Raw genomic sequence first — 20669 nt, forward strand, 5'->3', positions numbered from 1 at the left:
GGCATGCACACATGCTCAGTCATGTCTGATTCTTTGCGACCCCATGGACTGTAGCCCTCCAGGCTCCTCTGTCCATGGAATTTCCCAGGGAAGAATACTGTAGTGGGTTGCCTTTTCCTTCTCCAGGCAATGGGGTGGGGGTGGGGGAGGTGTTGCTAGATTCTAGGTAAAGAAGGAACATGATCAGATTTACATCTAAGGGTAATCACCAAAGGATTTGTAGTGCTCAGAGGAGATACATGTAAGTTGGAGTGTGAATTGCAAGATTCATTGAACACACAGGACAGGAATTGGGGCTGGAAGGTAGGTAAGGTTGGGATGGACACAGAGAAGGTATTTCCAGTGAAGGGCTCTCCATGGTGGGAGTGAGTAGAGTGGCCTTGTGGGAGACAGAGATGACCCTGAGTTAGCGGAGGTGAATTGAAGTTTAGTGAGTAAAGCAATGACCTTTGAGATGACTCCATCTGTGAAAATCTTTAAAAGTAAGTCCAGGCACTCAGGCTTTCACTGGTTATCCCCAAGCAGAGGAGGATCCAAGGTAGGAAGGGTCTGGGAAACAATCTTCTGGTTGCAGTGTGCAGGATGGGTGGGGTGGGAGGTTGTGGAGACTAAGAGGCTTTGGTGACTTAAGCATCAGCTGACAGCAAATATGAAGGCAGTGGGACCCATCTTCATAGACACAGACCCATCTCTTCGTCTGTGTCTTCTCCAGGGTGGGAGCACACTTGGAGAGAAAGTGCACAGGAAAGATGGTTTAAAGGTAAAATTAGTGGGATGTGGTGACTGACTGGGTACGGGAATGAAAGGGAGGCATGGATCACAGAAGACATCACAGCGACAAGCCAGGGCATCTTGGAAGCAGATGCTGGCATTGAAGTATCTTTTGGGTCACACTGTTATTCTATGGCTTATTGTCCTCAGCTTCAACTCTAATCTCTGTTCAAAGCCCTTCTTGAGCTCCTGAATGAGAACGTGTTAATAGGAGCTTCTTGAGGAGTTTCACAATCTTATTTTGTAACACTTCAGGTACTTGGTTTCCCAAAGTCCTGAGATGATGCCAGATATTCTTAATATTCTGGGTACTTTGTGTTCACATCACTGTTCTTATTGAGAAAGGACCCCATTATGATGAATTTATTAATATTGCTTGTGTTTGACATGAGGATCAGTGTAATTTCTATGCCACAACTATTGTCCTGGGAACCTGTATTTCTTGGGTAGACAGTTTCTCTTTCCATGGATGGCTGATCCCTTCTTCTTCTGCAAATGGCCATTCCTCCTCTTTTGTCCCATAGCAGTAATTCTTCCCAAGAAATCTGATAGCTGTACCTCCTGTTTGGATAGATAGACAGTTCTACTGTGGCTTTGACAGGTTGTAACAGTTTTTTTCTTATAAAGTGATTGTTAGATATCATTTGGAACTTTGACGAAGCTTAATCTATCTTTTCCCTCTATGAAGTTTCAACTAATTCAGAAACAAGGCAAAGGAAGAAGGAATTTGGGAAAAATGTTACCGTTGCTATTAGAAAAGGTGATGTCAGAGACTGAGGTTTAAAATTTGGTGCCAAGTGGCCTTTCTCAAACTGAGCTCTAGATTTAGGTAAAAGCCCTACCCAGCCATGGCAGCATTGGGTCTACTCTACAGAGTAGCCTGGAATCCCCAGGTGGCTCAAGTGGTAAAGAATCTGTCTGCCAATGCAGGAGATGCAAGAGATGCAGGTTCAATCCCTGGGTCAGGAAGATCCCCTGGAGTAGGAAATGACAACCCACTCCAGTATTCTTGCCTGGAGAATCCCATGAACAGAGGAGCCTGCTGGGCTACAGTCCATGGTGTTGCAAAGAGTCGGACACGACTGAGTGAGCACACACAGTAACTGTCTCTACCCCATAGAGACAGAGGATTCCCCCGGGGCAGTATAGGTACTGTGCTCTCTACAGCATCTCACAGGAAGAGAGGAGGGGCCCATCATTGCATTTCTAATTTCTCCTTCCCAATGTGCTCCACCTTCCCTGTGTCAGGATGGGACAAGGAGTGGTTATCCTCTGTAGCTTCCTCCATATGACATTGTTAGCATGAGGGGTGTATCATAATCTGTATTTCTTTAGTCTAGTCTGAGACTGTATAGATGTGTAAGAGGTGTCAGTAAGTATCTTCTCCAGAGGAGTAACTCATGGAGCAATCTTCACTCTAGTCATCATATACTTTGCTGCTGGCTACCAACCTGTCCTACTCTTTGCGACCCCGTGGACTATAGCCTACCAGGCTCCTCTGTCCATGGAATTCTCCAGGCAAGAATTCTGGAGTGGGTAGCCATTTCCTCCTCCAGGGGACCTTCCCCATCTAGGGATCAACCTCGGGTCTCCTGTATTGCAGGTGGAGTCTTTACTGTCTGAGCCGCCAGGAAAGCCCCAGGTGGCACTAGTGGTAAAGAATGTGCTTGCCAATACAGGGAGATATAAGAAACGTGGATTTGACTCCTGGGTTGGGAAGTTCTCCTGGAGGAAGGCATGGCAACCCACTCCAGCATCCTTGCCTGGAGAATCCCATGGACAGAGGAGCCTGGTGGGCTATAGTCCATGGGATCGCAAAGAGATGGACATGACTGAAGTGACTTAGCATGCATGCACCAACCTGGAACCAGGACAAGCAAGGCTGGTCAGCCACAAAAGAACTCTCAGAGGATAAGCGCTTTGATTTCAGGATCTGTCTGTAGTTTGAGCAGTGGGGCAAAAGGTAAGAAAGTAACAGTGAAATGATGGAGACAAATGAGTAGGTGGAATTCTCTCTAGAGTGTTTGAACATTTGTCATATAAACACAAGTATTGAAGCTGCAAGACTGGTGAAGGACTCTGACCTGAGTAGGTTGAAGACTGGCAGAGTGAAGAGAACAGTACTGAGGATGTTTTGGAAAGGGAAGGATTATCAGTGGGAAGACGATTCCCTGCCACAGAGATGAAAGAAAGAAGGACTCAGGAAAGTAGCCCGTCTTGGGGATCCCCAATAAGATAGAGTGATGAAAATGCAATGAACATGGTTAAAATGTAGGTGCTGAACTTGAATGGCTGCCAAAATTCATAGTATCTTAAGGTGAGTTAGAAAGAACCCTGGACTCCTTTCAGAGTCTGAACTTGAGTTCCAGAATTCACTACTTTCTGTGTGCTTAGTCACTTTAGTCATGGCTGACTCTTTGCAACCCCATGGACAGCCTGGACCCTGCCAGGCTCCTCTGTCCATGGGGATTCTCCAGGTAAGAATATTGGAGTGGGCAGCCATGCCCCCCTCCAGGGTATCTTCCCAACCTGGGGATCGAACCCAGGTCTCCCTCATTGCAGATGGATTCTCTACTATCTGAGCCACCAGGGAAGCTTTCTGTGTGATCCTGGGTAAATAACCATTTCTCTGAGCCTTAATGTTGTTTATATAAACTGTTATTAGATTGACCATATTTAAAATTGAATGAATACATATTGGGTGAATGAGTGAGTTCGCAGTAAGTTTGTATTGTAAAGTGGTTTATGCTAATTTGCCATAAATGAGGCAAATTAGTTACAATCAGTGTTTGTTTGATTGCAGGAATGGATTCCATGGCGAGGACCAATAATGTGACTGAATTAATTATCACCGGTCTTTTCCAGGACCCAGAGGTGCAAAGAGCGTGCTTTGTGGTGTTTCTCCCCGTGTACTTGGCCACGGTGGTGGGCAATGGCCTCATTGTCCTGACGGTTAGAGTCAGTAAGAGCCTGCGTGCCCCCATGTACTTCTTCCTTAGTCACCTGTCGCTGGTGGAGATCAGTTACTCCTCTACAATCGTCCCCAAATTCATCACAGACTTACTTGTCAAGGTTAAGACCATCTCTCTGAAAGGTTGTCTGGCTCAGATATTCTTCTCCCATTTCTTGGGGGTCACTGAGATCTTTTTGCTGGTGGTGATGGCTTATGATCGCTACGTGGCCATCTGCAAACCTCTTCATTATACGAATATTATGAGCCATCGACTGTGTCATGTGCTGGTGGCTAGTTCCTGGCTTGGAGGCTTCTTTCACTCCATAATTCAGATTCTCATCACCATCCAATTGCCCTTCTGCGGTCCCAATGTGATTGACCACTACTTCTGTGACCTCCATCCCTTGTTCAAGCTTGCCTGCACTGACACATTCATGGAGGGGGTCATTGTGCTGGCCAACAGTGGATTAATCTCTGTCTTCTCCTTTCTCCTCTTGGTGTCCTCATATGTTGTCATCCTGGTCAGCTTGAGGAACCATTCAGCAGAGGGCAGACGCAAAGCCCTCTCCACCTGTGCCTCTCACATCATGGTGGTCATCTTGTTTTTTGGACCTGCCATCTTCCTCTACATGCGGCCCGCCTCCACCTTCACTGAGGACAAGCTGGTGGCCGTGTTCTACACGGTGGTCACCCCCATGCTGAACCCCATCATCTACACACTCAGAAATGCAGAGATGAAAGTTGCCATGAGGAGATTGTGGGGCAAAAAGGAGAACTCAGGGATGGAGTGAAAATGGGAAAGTGATTAATAAAAGTGTGCCTGATTATTATCTTGAAATGGATTTTAATTTTAGTAGGACATACAGGAATGTCAGAAACAAATTCAGGGACTTAACGTTACTGTGCTGTGATTCTCCTTAGTAACCAAAGTCTTTGTAGTATCCTAGTATCACGTTCCAAGGACTGAGGTCAGATAGTCTTGTTGGTCTTAGAGAACTTAATTGGCTCTGTGATATTCAGTAGTTTCATGGGACTGGTTAACAATGAAACTCAAATTAAGTATGAATGCAAAGGAGAACTCTTGGACAAATATTCTGTATGTTAAAGTGATTCTGTCACTCCTTTCCTACATTCCCTTCCACCTTCCTTCTTTCGCCTTTTTCTTCATTTCCTCTTCATGCTTCCCTTTTTGTTTAACCTCCCTAATGATAACAACCCATATTTCATTAGAAAGGGAAACCAAACAGAGGAATTACCATGGGATATTTGGGGAGGAGGGTACCAATCTGATCTGCTCTTCCACCGTGGACAATTGTGTCTTTGAAAATTGCACCCAGGGATTTTTCTATTCTTCTGCTTGTTTTAGCATCCTGTACCATAGACTTTTTGAGCACAAGTACTAGAAAAGACCCTGGAGCAGTTTCAGTTCTTGTGATATGTTGACACAAAAGATAGTCCTTAAATCTCTTCTCGTAATGTCCTGTATCCAAAATTTTAAAGACGATCAAACATGACATAGATCCTGGCTGCCAGTAGGGAAAGATCAAGACACACATTTTAACAAAAAATATCACTTTTAGCTTTATACAGATGTAAATCAATACAGAATATAAAAAACATCTTGGGCCTAAGTTGAAGAATGAAGGAGAGGGAAATAATGTCCAAGCATGCTTCTGCTCCACACTCTGTCCTTCATTCTAACTGATCAGCCAAGTCCATTTCTTGTCAAGCCTATTAGTGTTTCTTGGTGGAGCAGGATAAGAGAGTTTGTGTTTGCATTATTGGTTCATCTCTCAGAAACTCCTTTAACTCAATTGACTCTTATCATTGTGAATATAGAGAGAATATAATAAAATTTGTTTCTATTGGCTTTGGAATAACATGGATTTTCTTGCATTTGCCCTCCATCCTTCCAACTCCTCTTGTGGATCAGGGGAAGTAATGCATGCAACTTCCTTGCAGAGGGATGGAGCATCCATCATATTATGTTATAGGCCTTAAAGGTTTTTCCCTTTGTCCTCAGAAGCTGGTTAGGCATGCAGATGAACAGTGATTTTAAAGGTACCAGGAAATTTTCCCCACTTGCTTGTCATCCTCACTAGTCATTGACATGGACAACCATTCATAATCCCTGAGGAAATACCACTTCTTTCTGGAATGACTTTACCACACATTTCCATGTGACAAACTCCTATATATCCTTTCAGACCTAGGTTAAAATCACTTTCCTATGAATTCTTCTCTCACCTTGCTCCTCCTTGGGTTGAACTTTGTCTTCTAGCCTTGGTTATTTTTACATAATTTTATCATTGTCCTTATCACTTTGGAGGTGCTATTTTATATGTTTTTCTCTCTGACTAGACTAAGTTCTCAGGGACAGGGCTATTCACTACACTGCTTTGCAACTATAAGTATCATGTGTTAGCTGGTGCGTGGTTAGTGCTTGTTGAAAAAAACAAACCATTTAGGCCCATGAACAATCCTTTCTAGAGCGTAGTTTGCAGATTTTTTTTAGAGTTTTCTTTTAGGTTTATTTCATAGTTTTATGCAGGTTTCCCCAGTGTCTCAGTGGTAAAGAACATGCCTGCTGATGCCTGAGACCTGAGACACAGGTTTGATTCTGGGTCAAGAAGATCCCCTGGAGGAGGATGGCAGCCCACTCCAGTATTCTTGCCCGGGAAATCCCAGGGACAGAAGAGCCTGGCAGGCTACAGTCTTTGAAGTTGCAACTAGTCAGACATAACTTAATGACTGAACAACAATAGTTTTAAGTGACAGTTGTATACATTTATTATTTACGCAATATTGAGACAAAATTTATGGAACATAAATTTTGCCAATTTGACCATTTTAAATTGTACAATTCAGTCATTTTTAGTACATTTTGCAACTATCACCACTAATTGCAGAACATTTTCAACACCTAGAAAACAAACCCCAGATCCATTAAGGAATTTTTAATGGGCATGTCTCATGATGGGGTGCCTAGCTCTTCCTGTTAAAATTGGAAGAGCTCAGGCTCTGAAACCCATCAGGCTCTTCCAAGTGCCCCTCTCTCATTACTCATGATCCAAGTACTACTTCATCACCACCTGTTTTTCATAAATACAAGAAGATGAACAATGATATGAACTTGAGAAGTATTCTGAATATTAGAATAGTTAATATACATTAAATTAATTTTTTCCCCATTTAAAAATTTTTAAATTAAAAAAATTCTGCAATATTGTGTTGGTTTCTGCCATGCAACAAAACATGATTGATTATACATACACCCCCTCTGTCCCCATTTATCTGTTTATTTTTGGCTATGCTGTGCCTTTGTTGCTGCACCTGGGCTTTCTCTGGTTGTGGTGTTTGGGCTTCTCATTGCGGCGGCTTCTCTTCTTGCAGACCATGGGCTCTAGAGCATCCAGGCTTCAGTAGTTGCAGCGTGTGGGCTTGGTAGTGGTGGCACATGGGCTTAGTTGCTCCTTGGCACGTGGAATCTTCCTGGACCAGGGATCGAACCTGTGTCCCCTGCATTGGCAGGTGGATTCTTAACCACTGGACCACCAGGGAAGTCTCCAGTATACATCAAAGTTTTAGAAAAGAACATGGTATAGATTTATACTATAGACTCAGTAAATATTAGCTATCATAATCATGATTATAATTCGTTCTGGTCATTCATTTTATTTGTTTGATGACTACATGACTATTCACAAATTGGACTTCTTTACTGGGAAGCTACTCAAGTAGTCTTTTGATTTCATCCTAAAAAAGTTTTAGGCATTTGAGAGCTGTTAAATGCATTTGTTTTACAGCTTCTTTGGGCTAAATGTTCTCTGTTGTTTAATCACTTTTGAGTATATAGCACGGTACCTTGCACATTGAAGGTGTTCAATAAATATTTGTTAAATAAATATTAACTACCACATGGCCTCACTATCTTTTATGCTGAATACATTTATATTTTGTTAATGTATTTTTTAAGGCATTTGTTTCAGAGCCAAAGTCAGTGGGGCTACCCTCCCTTTCTCTTGATGCCTTGATTGTACTGTAGCAGACTAGGACTTCAGGATGTAGACTGTGAAAGAAGCCTCTTACTCATATATCTTTGGTTTCCTCACTGAGAGCTACAGAAAGATCATCATCAATACACTCTGAGTCATTGGATACTCATGTACAGATAATATCTTCTCTAACCAGATTGTCAGTTTTCTAGGGGACTACCTTACTTACTGAGGGTAAGTCTATTGAGGGCTAATTACTCCCTTCATTTTGATCTCACTGGAAAAACCATAGGAGACATAGGAAAGCATCTTTTCAATTGTGTAAGAGTCGACTATTGGGACATTTAGAAAAGGCTTACTAAATTCACAGAAGGACTAACAGTCTACAATTATACCACTTAGCATTGGGGACCATGTAGCTAATTCTCAGTTATTGATTCTGCAGCAACATTAAGAAAGAAAAAAAAAAATCCCCAAATGTATTTTTTTTAGATAATAAATAGAGAATTTTATTTAGGACAAATTGGTAGAGGGCTGCCAACTACTCTGCATATACAATTTTGTATTCTTTTCCAATTTATTATTTATATATATTTTAGGTATAGGTTTGACTGCATATAATAGAAAAATGGCAACCTAATGAGAGAGAACTACAGAAATACAGAAGTAAAAGCCCAACATTGTTGGGAGTTCCAAAAATACTATTAGAAATGCAGGGTCAGCCATCTTGTAGACTCAACCTCATGACCTTAAAGAGCTTCTACTTCTGCTGCCCAGCAGAATACATGTTATGCAGGTGATGCTCCGTATCTGTGAGGTCCAGCATGGTAGTGGCTGCTGAACTGTAGAGATGTGGTTAGTGAGACCAAAGAACTGAATTTTAAATTTTATTTAGTTTTAACAGTTTAATTGAAAAAGCTAAATGTGGCTTGTGGATGTGATATTAGACAGTACAGCTCTGGTATTAAATTTGTAATTTAGAAGACCATAAAGGGGAATGGGGGAGGATAAGCTGATATCTTTCCATTTAGGAGCTGTTTCAAAAGTGCCACCAAACACTTTTGCTTTCATTTTGTTCAATAGAAATATGACACATTGTCACCCTTAATTACAAGGAAGGCTAGAATGTATAATCTTTTTTTTTCCTATGTGAAATTGTGTTCTATTAAAAAATATCAAGGTTTTATTGTGTTCTTCTCTTAAAGAAGAAAGGGAGAATGGATGTAAGGATTGGCATTTTGTCTGAGGCATTCTGTTATATGTGTATACAGTTTGTTTTGTAATTTCAAAACCTGTGGGATGCAACAAAAGGGATTCTAAGAGGGATGTTCATAACAGTAGATGCCTACATCAAGAAACAAGAAAGATCTCAAATAGAAAACCTAATCCTATACCTAAAGAAACTAGAAGAAGAACAAATGACGCCCAGAATTAGTAGAAGGAATGAAAGGAGAAAGAGCAGAAATAAATGACTAGAGACTAAGAGGGGAATAGAAAACATCAATGAAACTAAGAGCTGTTTCTTTTCTCAAAAGATAAACAAAACCACAAATCCTTTAGCTAAACTCACCAAGAAGAAGAAAGAGGGCTCACATAAATAAAAGAAATCAAAGAGGAGCTATTACCTCATTACCACATTCTGTGGTATTAACTAATAGGATCATAATAGACTACTATAAACAATTATATGTGAACAAACTGGATAATCTAGAAGAAATGAATAAATTCTAAGAAATATACAACCTAACAGACTGAATTGGGAAGAAACAAGAAACCTGAACAGACAGATTTCTAGTTGGAAGGCTAAGTTTGTGATTAAGAACTTCCCCAAACAAACAAAAGTCCGGGACCAGGTGACCTCACTGGTAGATTCTGTCTAACATTTAAGGAACTAGATGACTCTTATACCATACACAAAAATTAACTCAAAATGGATTTCAAACTAGAAACCCTCTGTGCATCAAAGGAAACCATAAACAAAATAAAAAGGCAACCAATGAATGAGAGAAAATGTTTGCAGATCATATATCTGATAAGGCGTTAATTCCAAAATATATCAAGAATTAAAAAAAAAAAAAAAGAATTCATACAGCTCAGTAGCAAACCCCGAAACAATTAGATTAAAAATGGATAGATGATCTGATTACACATTTTTCCTCCCAAAGAAAACATACAAATGGTCAGTAGGTACATGAAGGGATGCTTGACATAACTAATTATCAAGGAAATGCCAATCAAAATTATCATGAGATATCCCTCACACATTTTATAAAAAAAAAATGGCAAGGAAAAAAACATCGGTAAGAATGTGAAGACAAGTGAACCCTTGTGCACTGTTGGTGGTAAATTGTTACTGCCACTATGGAAAATAGTATAGAGGTTCCTCAAAAAATTAAAAACAAAGCTACCGTATGATCCAGCAATTTCATTTGTGGATATTTATCTGAAGGAAACCAAACACTAACTCAAAAATATACATACACCTCAATGTTCATTGCAGAATTATTCACAAGCACTAAGACATAGAAGTTACTTAAGTGTCTGTCGATGGGCGAGTGGATAAAGAAAATGTGGTAGATGTATACAATGGGATATTATTCAGCCGTAAAAAGGAAGGAAATCTTGCCATTTGTAACAATATGGATGGAACTAAAGGACATTATGCTACATGAAATAAATCAGACAGGATGACAAATATCATATGATCTCATTTATATGTGGAATCTAAAAACGAACCAACCAACCAACCAAAGAACTGAATTTATAGATAGAGAAAACAGATTGGTGGTTGCCAGAGGCACTGGGTAGCGGGTAGGTTTTTCCCACTGAAGGATTTTATTCCTAGCTGCAGACTTTTTTCCCTTTGTCTCTTTTCAAGGGCTTTTTCTTTATTCACCTTCTAGATGCCACTTTCTCTAACCACCATCCTGGACTCATTCTTCTCTACTCTGCCATACATGTCCGGATCCACACTCTGAATCTGCTTCCATGCATTTCTTACAGTGACATCAATCTCAATAATGGTAACTCCATTTTCCTCACTCAAATCTACCTTTCAGGTGTCCTTGAATTGTCTCTCTCCTCTCATCAAAACCTCAGCAAATCTTTGTTCTATCTTTAGGATGTCCAGAATCTGACCACTTCCTAAAACCTTCAGTGCTACCATCCTGGTAAAGACAAGCTTCTACTGGGTGGATTATTGCAATTGATAATCACCTAATTGGTTTCCTCATATTTCCCACTTCCCCTTGCTGGGAATATGACAAATATAACTGCTTTGAGTTAGGGACTTTTTTTCCTCATGGCCAAATCTTTAGCACCCATGCTTGACACGTTAAAGGACACAATACTATTTCTTGAATAAATGCATGAATGAATGGAAGGATGAATGACAGCTCTTGCTGAGGAAATTCTTACTATGTTACATTATTATCACTGTCATTGGAGAGGCTGAGGCACAGGAAGTCTAAGTGGCTTACATAGACATGCTAGCATTGGGAGGTACAGTGGGGATAATCTAGCCCAATCCTGTCATTTTATCTAGAAGTGGAAACAAGGGAGAGTGAGAGGTTGAAGGGGAAATGACCTGGTTGAAAGAGAAGTGAATCAGTTACTGAACCTCAGCTAGGGCCCCGCTGTCCCAGTTCCCTGTCTGGTCCTCACTGTTCCTCTATCCAGTTGTCCTCATTCTTGGCAGTTCAGCCTGGAAAAGTATTCCCTTGATGTCTTACCTTCAGCTTTTCTCTTCTATTACTTTGGTTTTGGTACAAACTCCCTATGGAGAAATGATCATTACTCAAGCAGATGATCTGGTTTGGAGAAAGTAGAACAGGATAGAGAATTGAAATCCCCCCTTGGAATCCTACACCCCGACAAGACAGATGCCTTAGCTAATATCACCATCTCAGTGGATTTCTCACTCAAGTCCCCCTGAACAAAGTTCAGTTCACACCCAGTTCAGATGTCTTATGGACATCTCCCTGAGCTAACTGAAAAGATTTTGAATCTCTCCTAAGTCAAGGTTAGTTGACGAAGTTTCACCTGAGAGAAAAGACATTCCATGGGGAAGTTGTTCCCTTGACTAGAGTGTGTGGATTAATTTATTTCAAGAATCTTAACTTATTCAAGGACTAATTACAAACATTGGAGTTTCAGTGGGTGGGTAAGTTTTCTTCATGAAAACAAAGGTCTTAAAACCTCTTTTCTGCTTTCTGTGGCATTTGTTTATTTCCTAGCTATTATAAATCAACTCCAATCCAGATTCCCTGAATTTTTCTTTTTTTGGTGATTCATCTTAGACATCATCTGCTTTGTGTTCTAAAAGCTCCCAGGGACATTGGTGCTTTTCTCCAGGGCAAGGTTTGATCCTTGAGTAGCAGTAACAACCACTGTCTAGTCCTCAGTGCAGAAAGAGCAGTGATTTCTGAATTAGTAACCTGGGAAATAACTGGTATGCAGCTTGGGAATCCAATTACCCTCTCTCCATCTCATTTACCTCATCTATAAACAGAAGAGGTTAGAGTAAAAGGTCTCTAAATGTTTTCAGCTCTAGTCAGAGTGGCTGAGCTGGGTGTGAACTGAACTTTGTTCAGGGGGACTTGAGAGAGAAATCCACTGAGATGGTGATATTAGCTAAGGCACCTCTCTTGTCAGGATTTAGGATTCCAAAGGGGGATTTCAATTCTCTATCCTGTTCTAGTTTCTCCAAACCAGATCATCTCCTTGAGTAATGATCATTTCTAGCAGAGTGGCCAACTTCATGCTGACTTGGAGGCACTCAGGAGCACTTGAGATCCATCTGGCTCAATTCTTTGTTCTGAGATAGAACTAACCACAGCAGCTATTTTGACTTAAAGGTAGTTGATATGACTGGAAGTGCAGAGTCTCTAAACAGCCATGGGATGTTGGGTGAGTCAGTTTCTCTCTTAGAGCCTCAGTGTTCATTTGCTCAGTTCAGCTCAGTCATGTCCGACTCTTTGTGACCCCAGACACTGCAGCATTCCAGGCTGCCCTGTCCATCACTAACTCCTGGAGCTTACTCAAAATGAGCTGGTTGGGTTTAAAGTATTTGCTTTTCTTTGGTGGGGGTAATGAATTCAATTTATTTAATTTATTTTTATTGTGGTAAATAATACAAAACATAAATTTGATAAACTTCAAGTCCTTTATAATTTTGGAATTCTGTGAGTTACCATTTGGGAATTACAAAGTGGGAAACCGTGATTGGGATGGAGCTTCCATTACCTCACTCTGAGATCAGCCCCATTGGCACATGAAGATTTCTATTATATTTTCTTCGGGCATTGTCTCCATTCTATCATTATGCTCTGGTCCAGAGTCTAGCAGTTTACCTAATGTAGAGTCTATGTGTTCAAAGACTGATTTGGACTTTTATATGTTGATAACTCCCCCCACCCCTCATCCTTCTAGGTGAGGCAACATTGTGTTGAGAGAGGAGGTATGTTTTACCAGCTCAGTGGGAGAGATGGTGGAGGTGAATGAGGGGTGGGTAGCAGAGACAGGAATAGATACTGAAAGGCAAAGATGATGGAAAAAGAAAACGTAGTTTTCAAAGTTACCAGTTATTCCTTCTACTAGGGATGAAGACTGGAAAAACTGGATCCTCCTTGATTTCTCTCTTATCTCTGAGTGACCTCTCAGATTGGCCCTAGAATATTGTCATTAGTTTCTCTAGTGAATCAAAAAACATTGAGTTCCTACTCATACAAGAAATATTTGTGTTGGGGAATCAATATACATTGGATGTCCTATAGAAGAGAACATTTAATTTTAACTCTTCAGTATGTGTTTATGTGCCTAGAAACTGTATAGGGTAGTGATTAAAGAACATACCATCTGGAGTTAAATTGCTTGGGTTGAAATCCTGGCTCCACGGCTGTGTAAACTTAGGCCAGTGAATTCATTTACCTGTGCTGCTTTTTTTCCCCTCATATGTGAAAAATGGGGTGATAAAAATATGTACATCACAGGTTTGTTCTGGAAATTGAATTAATTAATGTATATGAAATAAAAAGCCCAAACAAAAACAGATTAGTAGATGCAGAGAACAAAATGTTGGTTGCCAGAGGGGAAGGGTGTTGGGGGAAATAGGTGAAAGGGATTAGGAGGTACAAACTTCTAGCTACAAAATAAATAAGGTGTAGGCATGTAATGTATACATAGGGAATATAATATTGTGACAACTTTGTATGGTGACTGATGGCAACTGGTCTTATTATATATTGAGTCACTATATTGTATACCGAAAACCAATGTAATATTGTATGTTAATTACAACTAAAAAAAAGACTGTGTGACATATGATGCCATTGAAATACTATTATTGTCAACCAAAGTGCAATTAACATAAAAATATAATAAAAACATTAAACAGATAATTTGAATACTAGGATATGTATTTCTTGGTAGAGATAAAGAAACAGTATTATAATTATAAGGAATCTATTCATTGCTAAAGAAAAGCAGTACAATGAACTGCTTACTGCAAAAGTGTGAAGGTAGGACTATATTATTTCTATAGTAATCACATTCTTCCTGCAATCTAAAAAGAAGGGAATACTAAACACGGCGAAGGGAGAAAGAACATTTTGCATTAGGAAATAGCTGCATAATGTTCATTTTGGGGATGACAGTTGCAAAAATAGGCAATGGCCAGTTCAAGAAGAACCTGGAATTCATGCTAAGCATATTGGAATTTGTGCTGTAGGCAATGCGGAGGTGTTGATATATTTTAGGTAGAGTATTAGCCTGATTTGCTATGCATTTAAGAAAAATCACCAAAGTATTCTTTCAGTGCTCAGAGAAGATACATATGAGTTGGAGTGTTAATCATGAGAGGGCATCCCAGTGGCTCAGTGGTAAGGAATCTGCCTGCCAATGCAGGAGATGCAGAGACTTGGCTTTGATCTCTAGGTTGGGAAGATCCGTTGGAGGAGGGCATGGCGACTCTTTGCAGTATTCTTACCTGGGAAATCCCATGGACAGAGGAATCTGGAAGGCTACAGTCCATGAGATCACAAAGAGTCGGACATGACTGAGCGTACACACACACATTAATCACAAGATTCCTTGAATGCACAGGACTGGAATTAGGGTTAGAAGGTGGATAGGATTGAAAGGGATAGCAGAGGGCATTTCTAATGAAGTGGGCTCTGCGGTGGGAATGAGTATTGTGGGCTTGTGGGAGGAGGAGAGGACCCTGAGTTGAATAGGGGTGAGTTGAAGTTTAGTTGGCTAAAAAGGTGATGGTTGAGATGGCTCAGTCTGTGAAAGACTTTGAAAGTGAGCCAGAGGCATCCAGGGTTTTCCCTGGGCATTCCCAAGCAGTGGAGGATCTGAGGAAGGAGAGGTCTGGGAAAGAATTTTCTGGCTGTAGTCTGCAGGATGGATGGAATGGGAGGCTGTAGAGACTAAGAGGCTTTGTGACTTAGGCATCAGCTGACAGCAGGTGTGAAGGTGGGGGCAGCAAGGTTGGAGAGAAAGTGCACATAGGAGAGATGATTAAAGATAAAATTAATGGATTGTGGTGACTGACTGAGTATAGGAATGAGAGGCATGAATCACGTTTGACATCAAAGCTACAAGCCTGGGCATCTTGGAGGCTGTCGGTGTCATCACAGTCTCTTCCGGATCACACTTGCTTGTAAGTCTCCTGTTATTCCATAGCCTAGTCTTACCAGCTTCAATCTGTCACTGTCCCAGTCTTTTCCTTCTGTTCATGAGTGCGGATGTGGTAGAAGGAGATTTTTGTGATGTCTCACAATCTTACCTTTTAACCATTCAGCGACTGGATTTTCCAAGGTGTGATGCTGCCACGTATTCCTAATGCTTCTGAGAGCCTCGTGTCCACAACACCACTACCAATGGAAAGGGCACCATGCTATGATGAATTTATCAATATTGCTTGCATTTGGTCATGAGTACCAATGTCGTTTCTATACTGCATGCATCAATATCTTTCAGGAAACTGTCTCTTGACTAGAGAGAGTTTCCATAGGTGACTGAGCACCCCCCCCATGTTTTTTTACCCCTGCGAAGAAGTTTAGAGTAGTCATATAAATGACAAAGAAAAATTTCATTGGGTTTTAATTGAGGTTGCCTAAATTTGTATATAAAGTTAAGAATAGTCAAAATTATTAAGTTAACTTTTATTATTTAAATGTAATTTGTAAGAATTTGGGGGGATGGATATGTTTTCCATTTGACATATGTATTTTCTTGTAGTAGTTTTATGGTTTTCTCTGCATAACTATACTACATTTCAAAGTACTTATTTTTTTTTTTCTTGGCTATCATAAAAGGAATATTTTTGAGTTGTGTTTTTAACTAGTAATTGTATTTTAATTTTTTATTGTGTTAGTGATGTTCAGATTTATGTATGTATTTGTTTACTTATTTATTCATTTCCTAGGTTTATGTATTAGGTTTTGCTTGCAAGAAACAGAAGCCCATTAAACTAGTTTAAGCAGAGAGGAGAATTTATTTGAGGAATAAGGGGCATTCTCTGGTACCCAGGTACACAGGGACTGAATCAGGAATACTTTCTGCCATGATCTTTCTCTCTACTATTATTCTTGCTCTAGAACACTAGTCTCTTATTTTTTTTTATCTTCAGGTTTGGTGACTTTACATAATCCTAAAATTTTAAAAATAAAATTGTGTGTATTTCATATTTATAACTTGGTATTTGATGGTCATATACATAATGAAATGATGACTACTGTTAAACCAATTGACATATTCATCTCCTCCTGTGGTTACTCTTGGTGTCTGTGGGTGTGTGTGAGAACACTTGTAATGTGCTCTCAGGAAATTTTGAAGTTCAGCATCCATCCTGATGTGAGAAATTATGACATGTATGACTTTGTTCCCATCTGTCTATATCATTGACTTCTGTTTTCTCTGTTGGTCCTAGTCCTTATTGATCAGGTGCAGTTTTACTTTTCCAAAAGAATATTTCTTGGAAATTTCAGTGTGAAATCAGAGATAAGAGGAAAAGCAATGGGTGAAATTTACAGCAGAGAGTCAAGGTCTTCATACTGTTTCTTCCTTATTTTTCATGGATCCTATGTGGTGAAATATGCCTAATATGGTGCCTTAATCCAGAGAGGATTGTTTGGAATCAGATGTTGTGATCCATATTTCTTTTGTTTTCTGTGAGAGCATGTGTGTGCGTGTGCATGCTCCATCACTCACTCACTTATGTCAGCAAGTAGTGTCTTACTCTTTGAGACCCAGTGGACTCTAGCCCGCCAGGCTCCTCTGTCCATGGAATTTTCCAGGCAAGAATACTGAAGTGGGTTGCCATTTCCTACTCCAGGGGATCTTTGAGACCTAGGGATCAAACCACTGTCTCTTGCATCTCTTGTTTTGGCAGGTGGATTCTTTACTACAGTACCACCTGGGAAGCCCACTCTGAGGGTGTATAGATGTATACAAGGTGCTCAGTTAAGTATCTGCTTAGGGAAATAACTCACAGAGGAATCTTCATCTTGGTATCATATACTTTGCTGCTGGCCACCAACCGGGAACGGGGACAGGCAGTCTGGTCAGTCACCACAGTGCTCTCAGAGGACAAGCTCTGCGAGTTCAGGATCTGTGAGTTGTCTGAGCAGTGTGCCAAGAGTTGTGGAAGTGATAGTGAAATGATGGAGACAAACTACTAAGTGGAATTCTCTACAAAGTGTTTGAGCACTGGTTATGTAAACACAGTTATTGAAGCTGCAGGGCTGGTGAAGGACTCTGACCTGAGTGAGTTGAGGGCTAGAATGGAGTGAAGAAAACAATACAGAGGGCCTTTTGGAAAGGGGAGGATTAACAATGGGAGGATGATTCCCTGAAGAAAAGATGAGGGATAGAAGGAATTTAGAATTTAGGAGTAGTAGTGTGTCATGGGGATTTCCCAATAAATTTGATCCATCAAAATGCAATGAAGATGGTAAAAATATAAGAGCTGAACTTGAATGACTCCCTAAATTCAGAATATCTTCTGGTGGGTTAGAAGAAACCCTATGAATTCAACCTGATTCTGAGTCCTACAGTTGGCTACTTTCTGTGTGATCTTGAGTAAATAAACATTTCTCTGAGCCCTCATTTTCTAATATATAAACTATTGTTAGATTGGTCATATTTAATGCTCAGTGAGCACATATTGCCTAAATAAATGAGTTCATGATAAATTTTTGCCGTAAACTGATTTACACTGTCCAGTTTGCTATAAATGAGGTGAATTTGTTATAATTGGTGTTCATTTCATTGCAGATTTCTGATTACCTCCGGTCCAGTACATATGAATCAACTCCATGGCGAGGACCAATAACATGACTGAGTTAATTATCGCCGGTCTTTTCCAGGACCCAGAGGTGCAGAGAGCGTGTTTTGTGGTGTTTCTGCCCGTGTACTTGGCCACGATGGTAGGCAACGGCCTCATTGTCCTGACGGTTAGAGTCAGTAAGAGCCTGCGTGCCCCCATGTACTTCTTCCTTAGTCACCTGTCACTGGTAGAGATCAGTTACTCCTCCACTGTTGTCCCTAAATTCATCACAGACTTACTTTCTGAGATTAAAACCATCTCCCTGGAGGGCTGTGTGGCTCAGATATTCTTCTTTCACTTGTTTGGCGTTGCTGAGATCTTCCTGCTCACGGTGATGGCCTATGACCGCTACGTGGCCATCTGCAAGCCCCTGCACTACACAGCCGTCATGAGCCGGCCTGTGTGCCACCGTCTGCTGGCTGCTTCCTGGCTGGGGGGCTTTTCTCACTCCATGGTTCAGATCATGATCACTCTCCAGTTACCCTTCTGCGGTCCCAACGTGATTGACCACTACTTCTGTGACCTCCATCCCTTGTTCAAGCTTGCCTGCGCTGACACCTCTGTGGAGGGGGTCATTGTGTTGGCCAACAGTGGATTATTCTCCATCTTTTCTTTCCTCCTCTTGGTGTCCTCCTATATTGTTATCCTGGTCAGCTTGAGGAACCATTCAGCAGAGGGCAGACGCAAAGCCCTCTCCACCTGTGCCTCTCACCTCACGGTGGTCACCTTGTTCTTTGGACCCGCCATCTTCCTCTACATGCGGCCCCCCTCCACCTTCACTGAGGACAAGCTGGTGGCCGTGTTCTACACGGTGGTCACCCCCATGCTGAACCCCATCATCTACACACTCAGAAATGCAGAGATGAAAGTTGCGTTGAAGAGCTTGTGGGGCAGGAAAGTAAACTCAGGGTTGCAATAAAAATGAAAATATTAAAAAAAATTAGTATGTATAGGGTGACCAAATATGATTCTGACTTTAGTGAATATGAGCAAGAGAGGAAAATTTAACCTGTTCATGTTTTTTGTTGTATTTTTTTTCATTTATTTTTATTAGTTGGAGGCTAATTACTTTACAATATTGTAGTGGCTTTTGTCATACATTGACGTGAATCAGCCATGGATTTACATGTATTCCCCATCCCGATCCCCACCCCCCCACCTCCCTCTCCACCCGATTCCTCTGGGTCTTCCCAGTGCACCAGGTCTGAGCACTTGTCTCATGCATCCAGCCTGGGCTGGTGATCTGTTTCACCCTTGATAATATACATGTTTTGATGCTGTTCTCGCGAAACATCCCACCCTTGCCTTCTCTCACAGGGTCCAAAAGTCTGTTCTGTACATCTGTGTCTCTATTTTATTTTATTAGTTTTTACAACACTGCCCTAGGATGATGAGAATTTAATTTTCCTTTAGACACCACCAGAAAATTCCAAGCTTCCCTTGAAACTCAGTGCTGCCATCATTAAACCCAAATGCCCCACAGAATTCACGCTTATAAATTATTTTCTGACTACTTCCTTTTGTGTCAGCTTTGTTTTATTCTCTCTTCATGGTCATTAAACAATAAAATATATAATTCTTAGGTGCTCTAGATATGTGTGGTTCTTTAATTTCTATGAAGCTTATTTTATAAATAAAGATTTGTTGTTGATGATTTAGTTGCTAAGTGGTGTCTGACTCTTTTGCAACTCTGTGGGCTGTAGCCCGCCAGGCTCCTCTGTCCATGGGATTTCCCAGTCAGGAATGCTGGAGTGGATTGCCATTACCTTCTCCGGGGGTCTCCCTGACCCAGGAATTGAAATCATGTCCCCTGTATTGGCAGGTGGATTCTTTACTGCATACCCACCTGGGAAGCTCAAATGAAGATCTAGGTACCAGTAAAAAATTTACTAAATGACTGAAGAAACTTGTTTGCAAAATAGTAACTGACTTATTCCTGAGAATCCAACCAAGCTTGCCTGTCCACTAAGTGATGGAATGAGGGCGCCCTTTTATCAGTCTATGTGGCCTCAGACTTCCCTGGCAGTTCCAGAAGACCTTGGCTCCTGCTCTGTCTAAACCTTCACTGTTTCAGTCTGATCAGAACCAGGCCTCAAAATTCTTCCAGATACCATTCTCTTCATAAAACATGTGCCAATTTCATTGGGTTGGGAAGACAACTTCCTGTGAAAACTAACTGGCCTTTGCTTATATGGACAGCTTTTTAGGGTATTTAAGCCTATTTTATACTATTGCTATTTCTGGATGTTTATATCTTGAAGTCTACTTGAGGGCTGAACATTACTTACCTTTATATTCTACTTCAGTGTTGGCATAATTTTATGCACATACTATGTCCTCAGCAAAGTTGAATAAATGAATACAAAATTAAATAGATTAATGGATAACAGAATATATGAATGGCATGTAAACTCTGGTGTCAAGGTTCATACACAGTGATGTGAAGAATAAAGAATGTCCTATGGCCTCAGCATCCAATCCTAAGCTTCAATTTCTAGAGTATACTTTTACAATTATTTTCTTGGCATAGAAATGGTGAAATTTCACTTGGCATTATAGAATCACCCCAATTAACAAACAATCTACATTAACCATCTTAATGTTAACAGGTATGCTA

At 40.7% G+C, this 20669-nt stretch overlaps 2 protein-coding genes across 2 annotated transcripts in view; both read left to right on the forward strand.

The window, feature by feature from the left end:
* Window positions 1-4515, forward strand: part of LOC122707050 (olfactory receptor 4B1) — a 43892-nt gene extending 39377 nt beyond the window's left edge. The window contains exon 2 of the mRNA XM_043922729.1: window positions 3575-4515. Within this exon, the coding sequence (XP_043778664.1) occupies window positions 3575-4515 (941 nt within the window). The remainder of the gene's footprint in view (window positions 1-3574) is intronic.
* A 13526-nt stretch (window positions 4516-18041) lies between these two features.
* Window positions 18042-18971, forward strand: LOC122707330 (olfactory receptor 4B1-like). The gene has a single exon (XM_043922775.1). The coding sequence runs from the start codon at window positions 18042-18044 to the stop codon at window positions 18969-18971; it is 930 nt and encodes a 309-aa protein (XP_043778710.1).
* The last annotated feature ends 1698 nt before the right edge of the window (window positions 18972-20669 follow it).

This window comes from Cervus elaphus, chromosome 1, assembly GCF_910594005.1.
Source record: "Cervus elaphus chromosome 1, mCerEla1.1, whole genome shotgun sequence".
NCBI classification, from domain to species: Eukaryota; Metazoa; Chordata; class Mammalia; order Artiodactyla; family Cervidae; genus Cervus; species Cervus elaphus.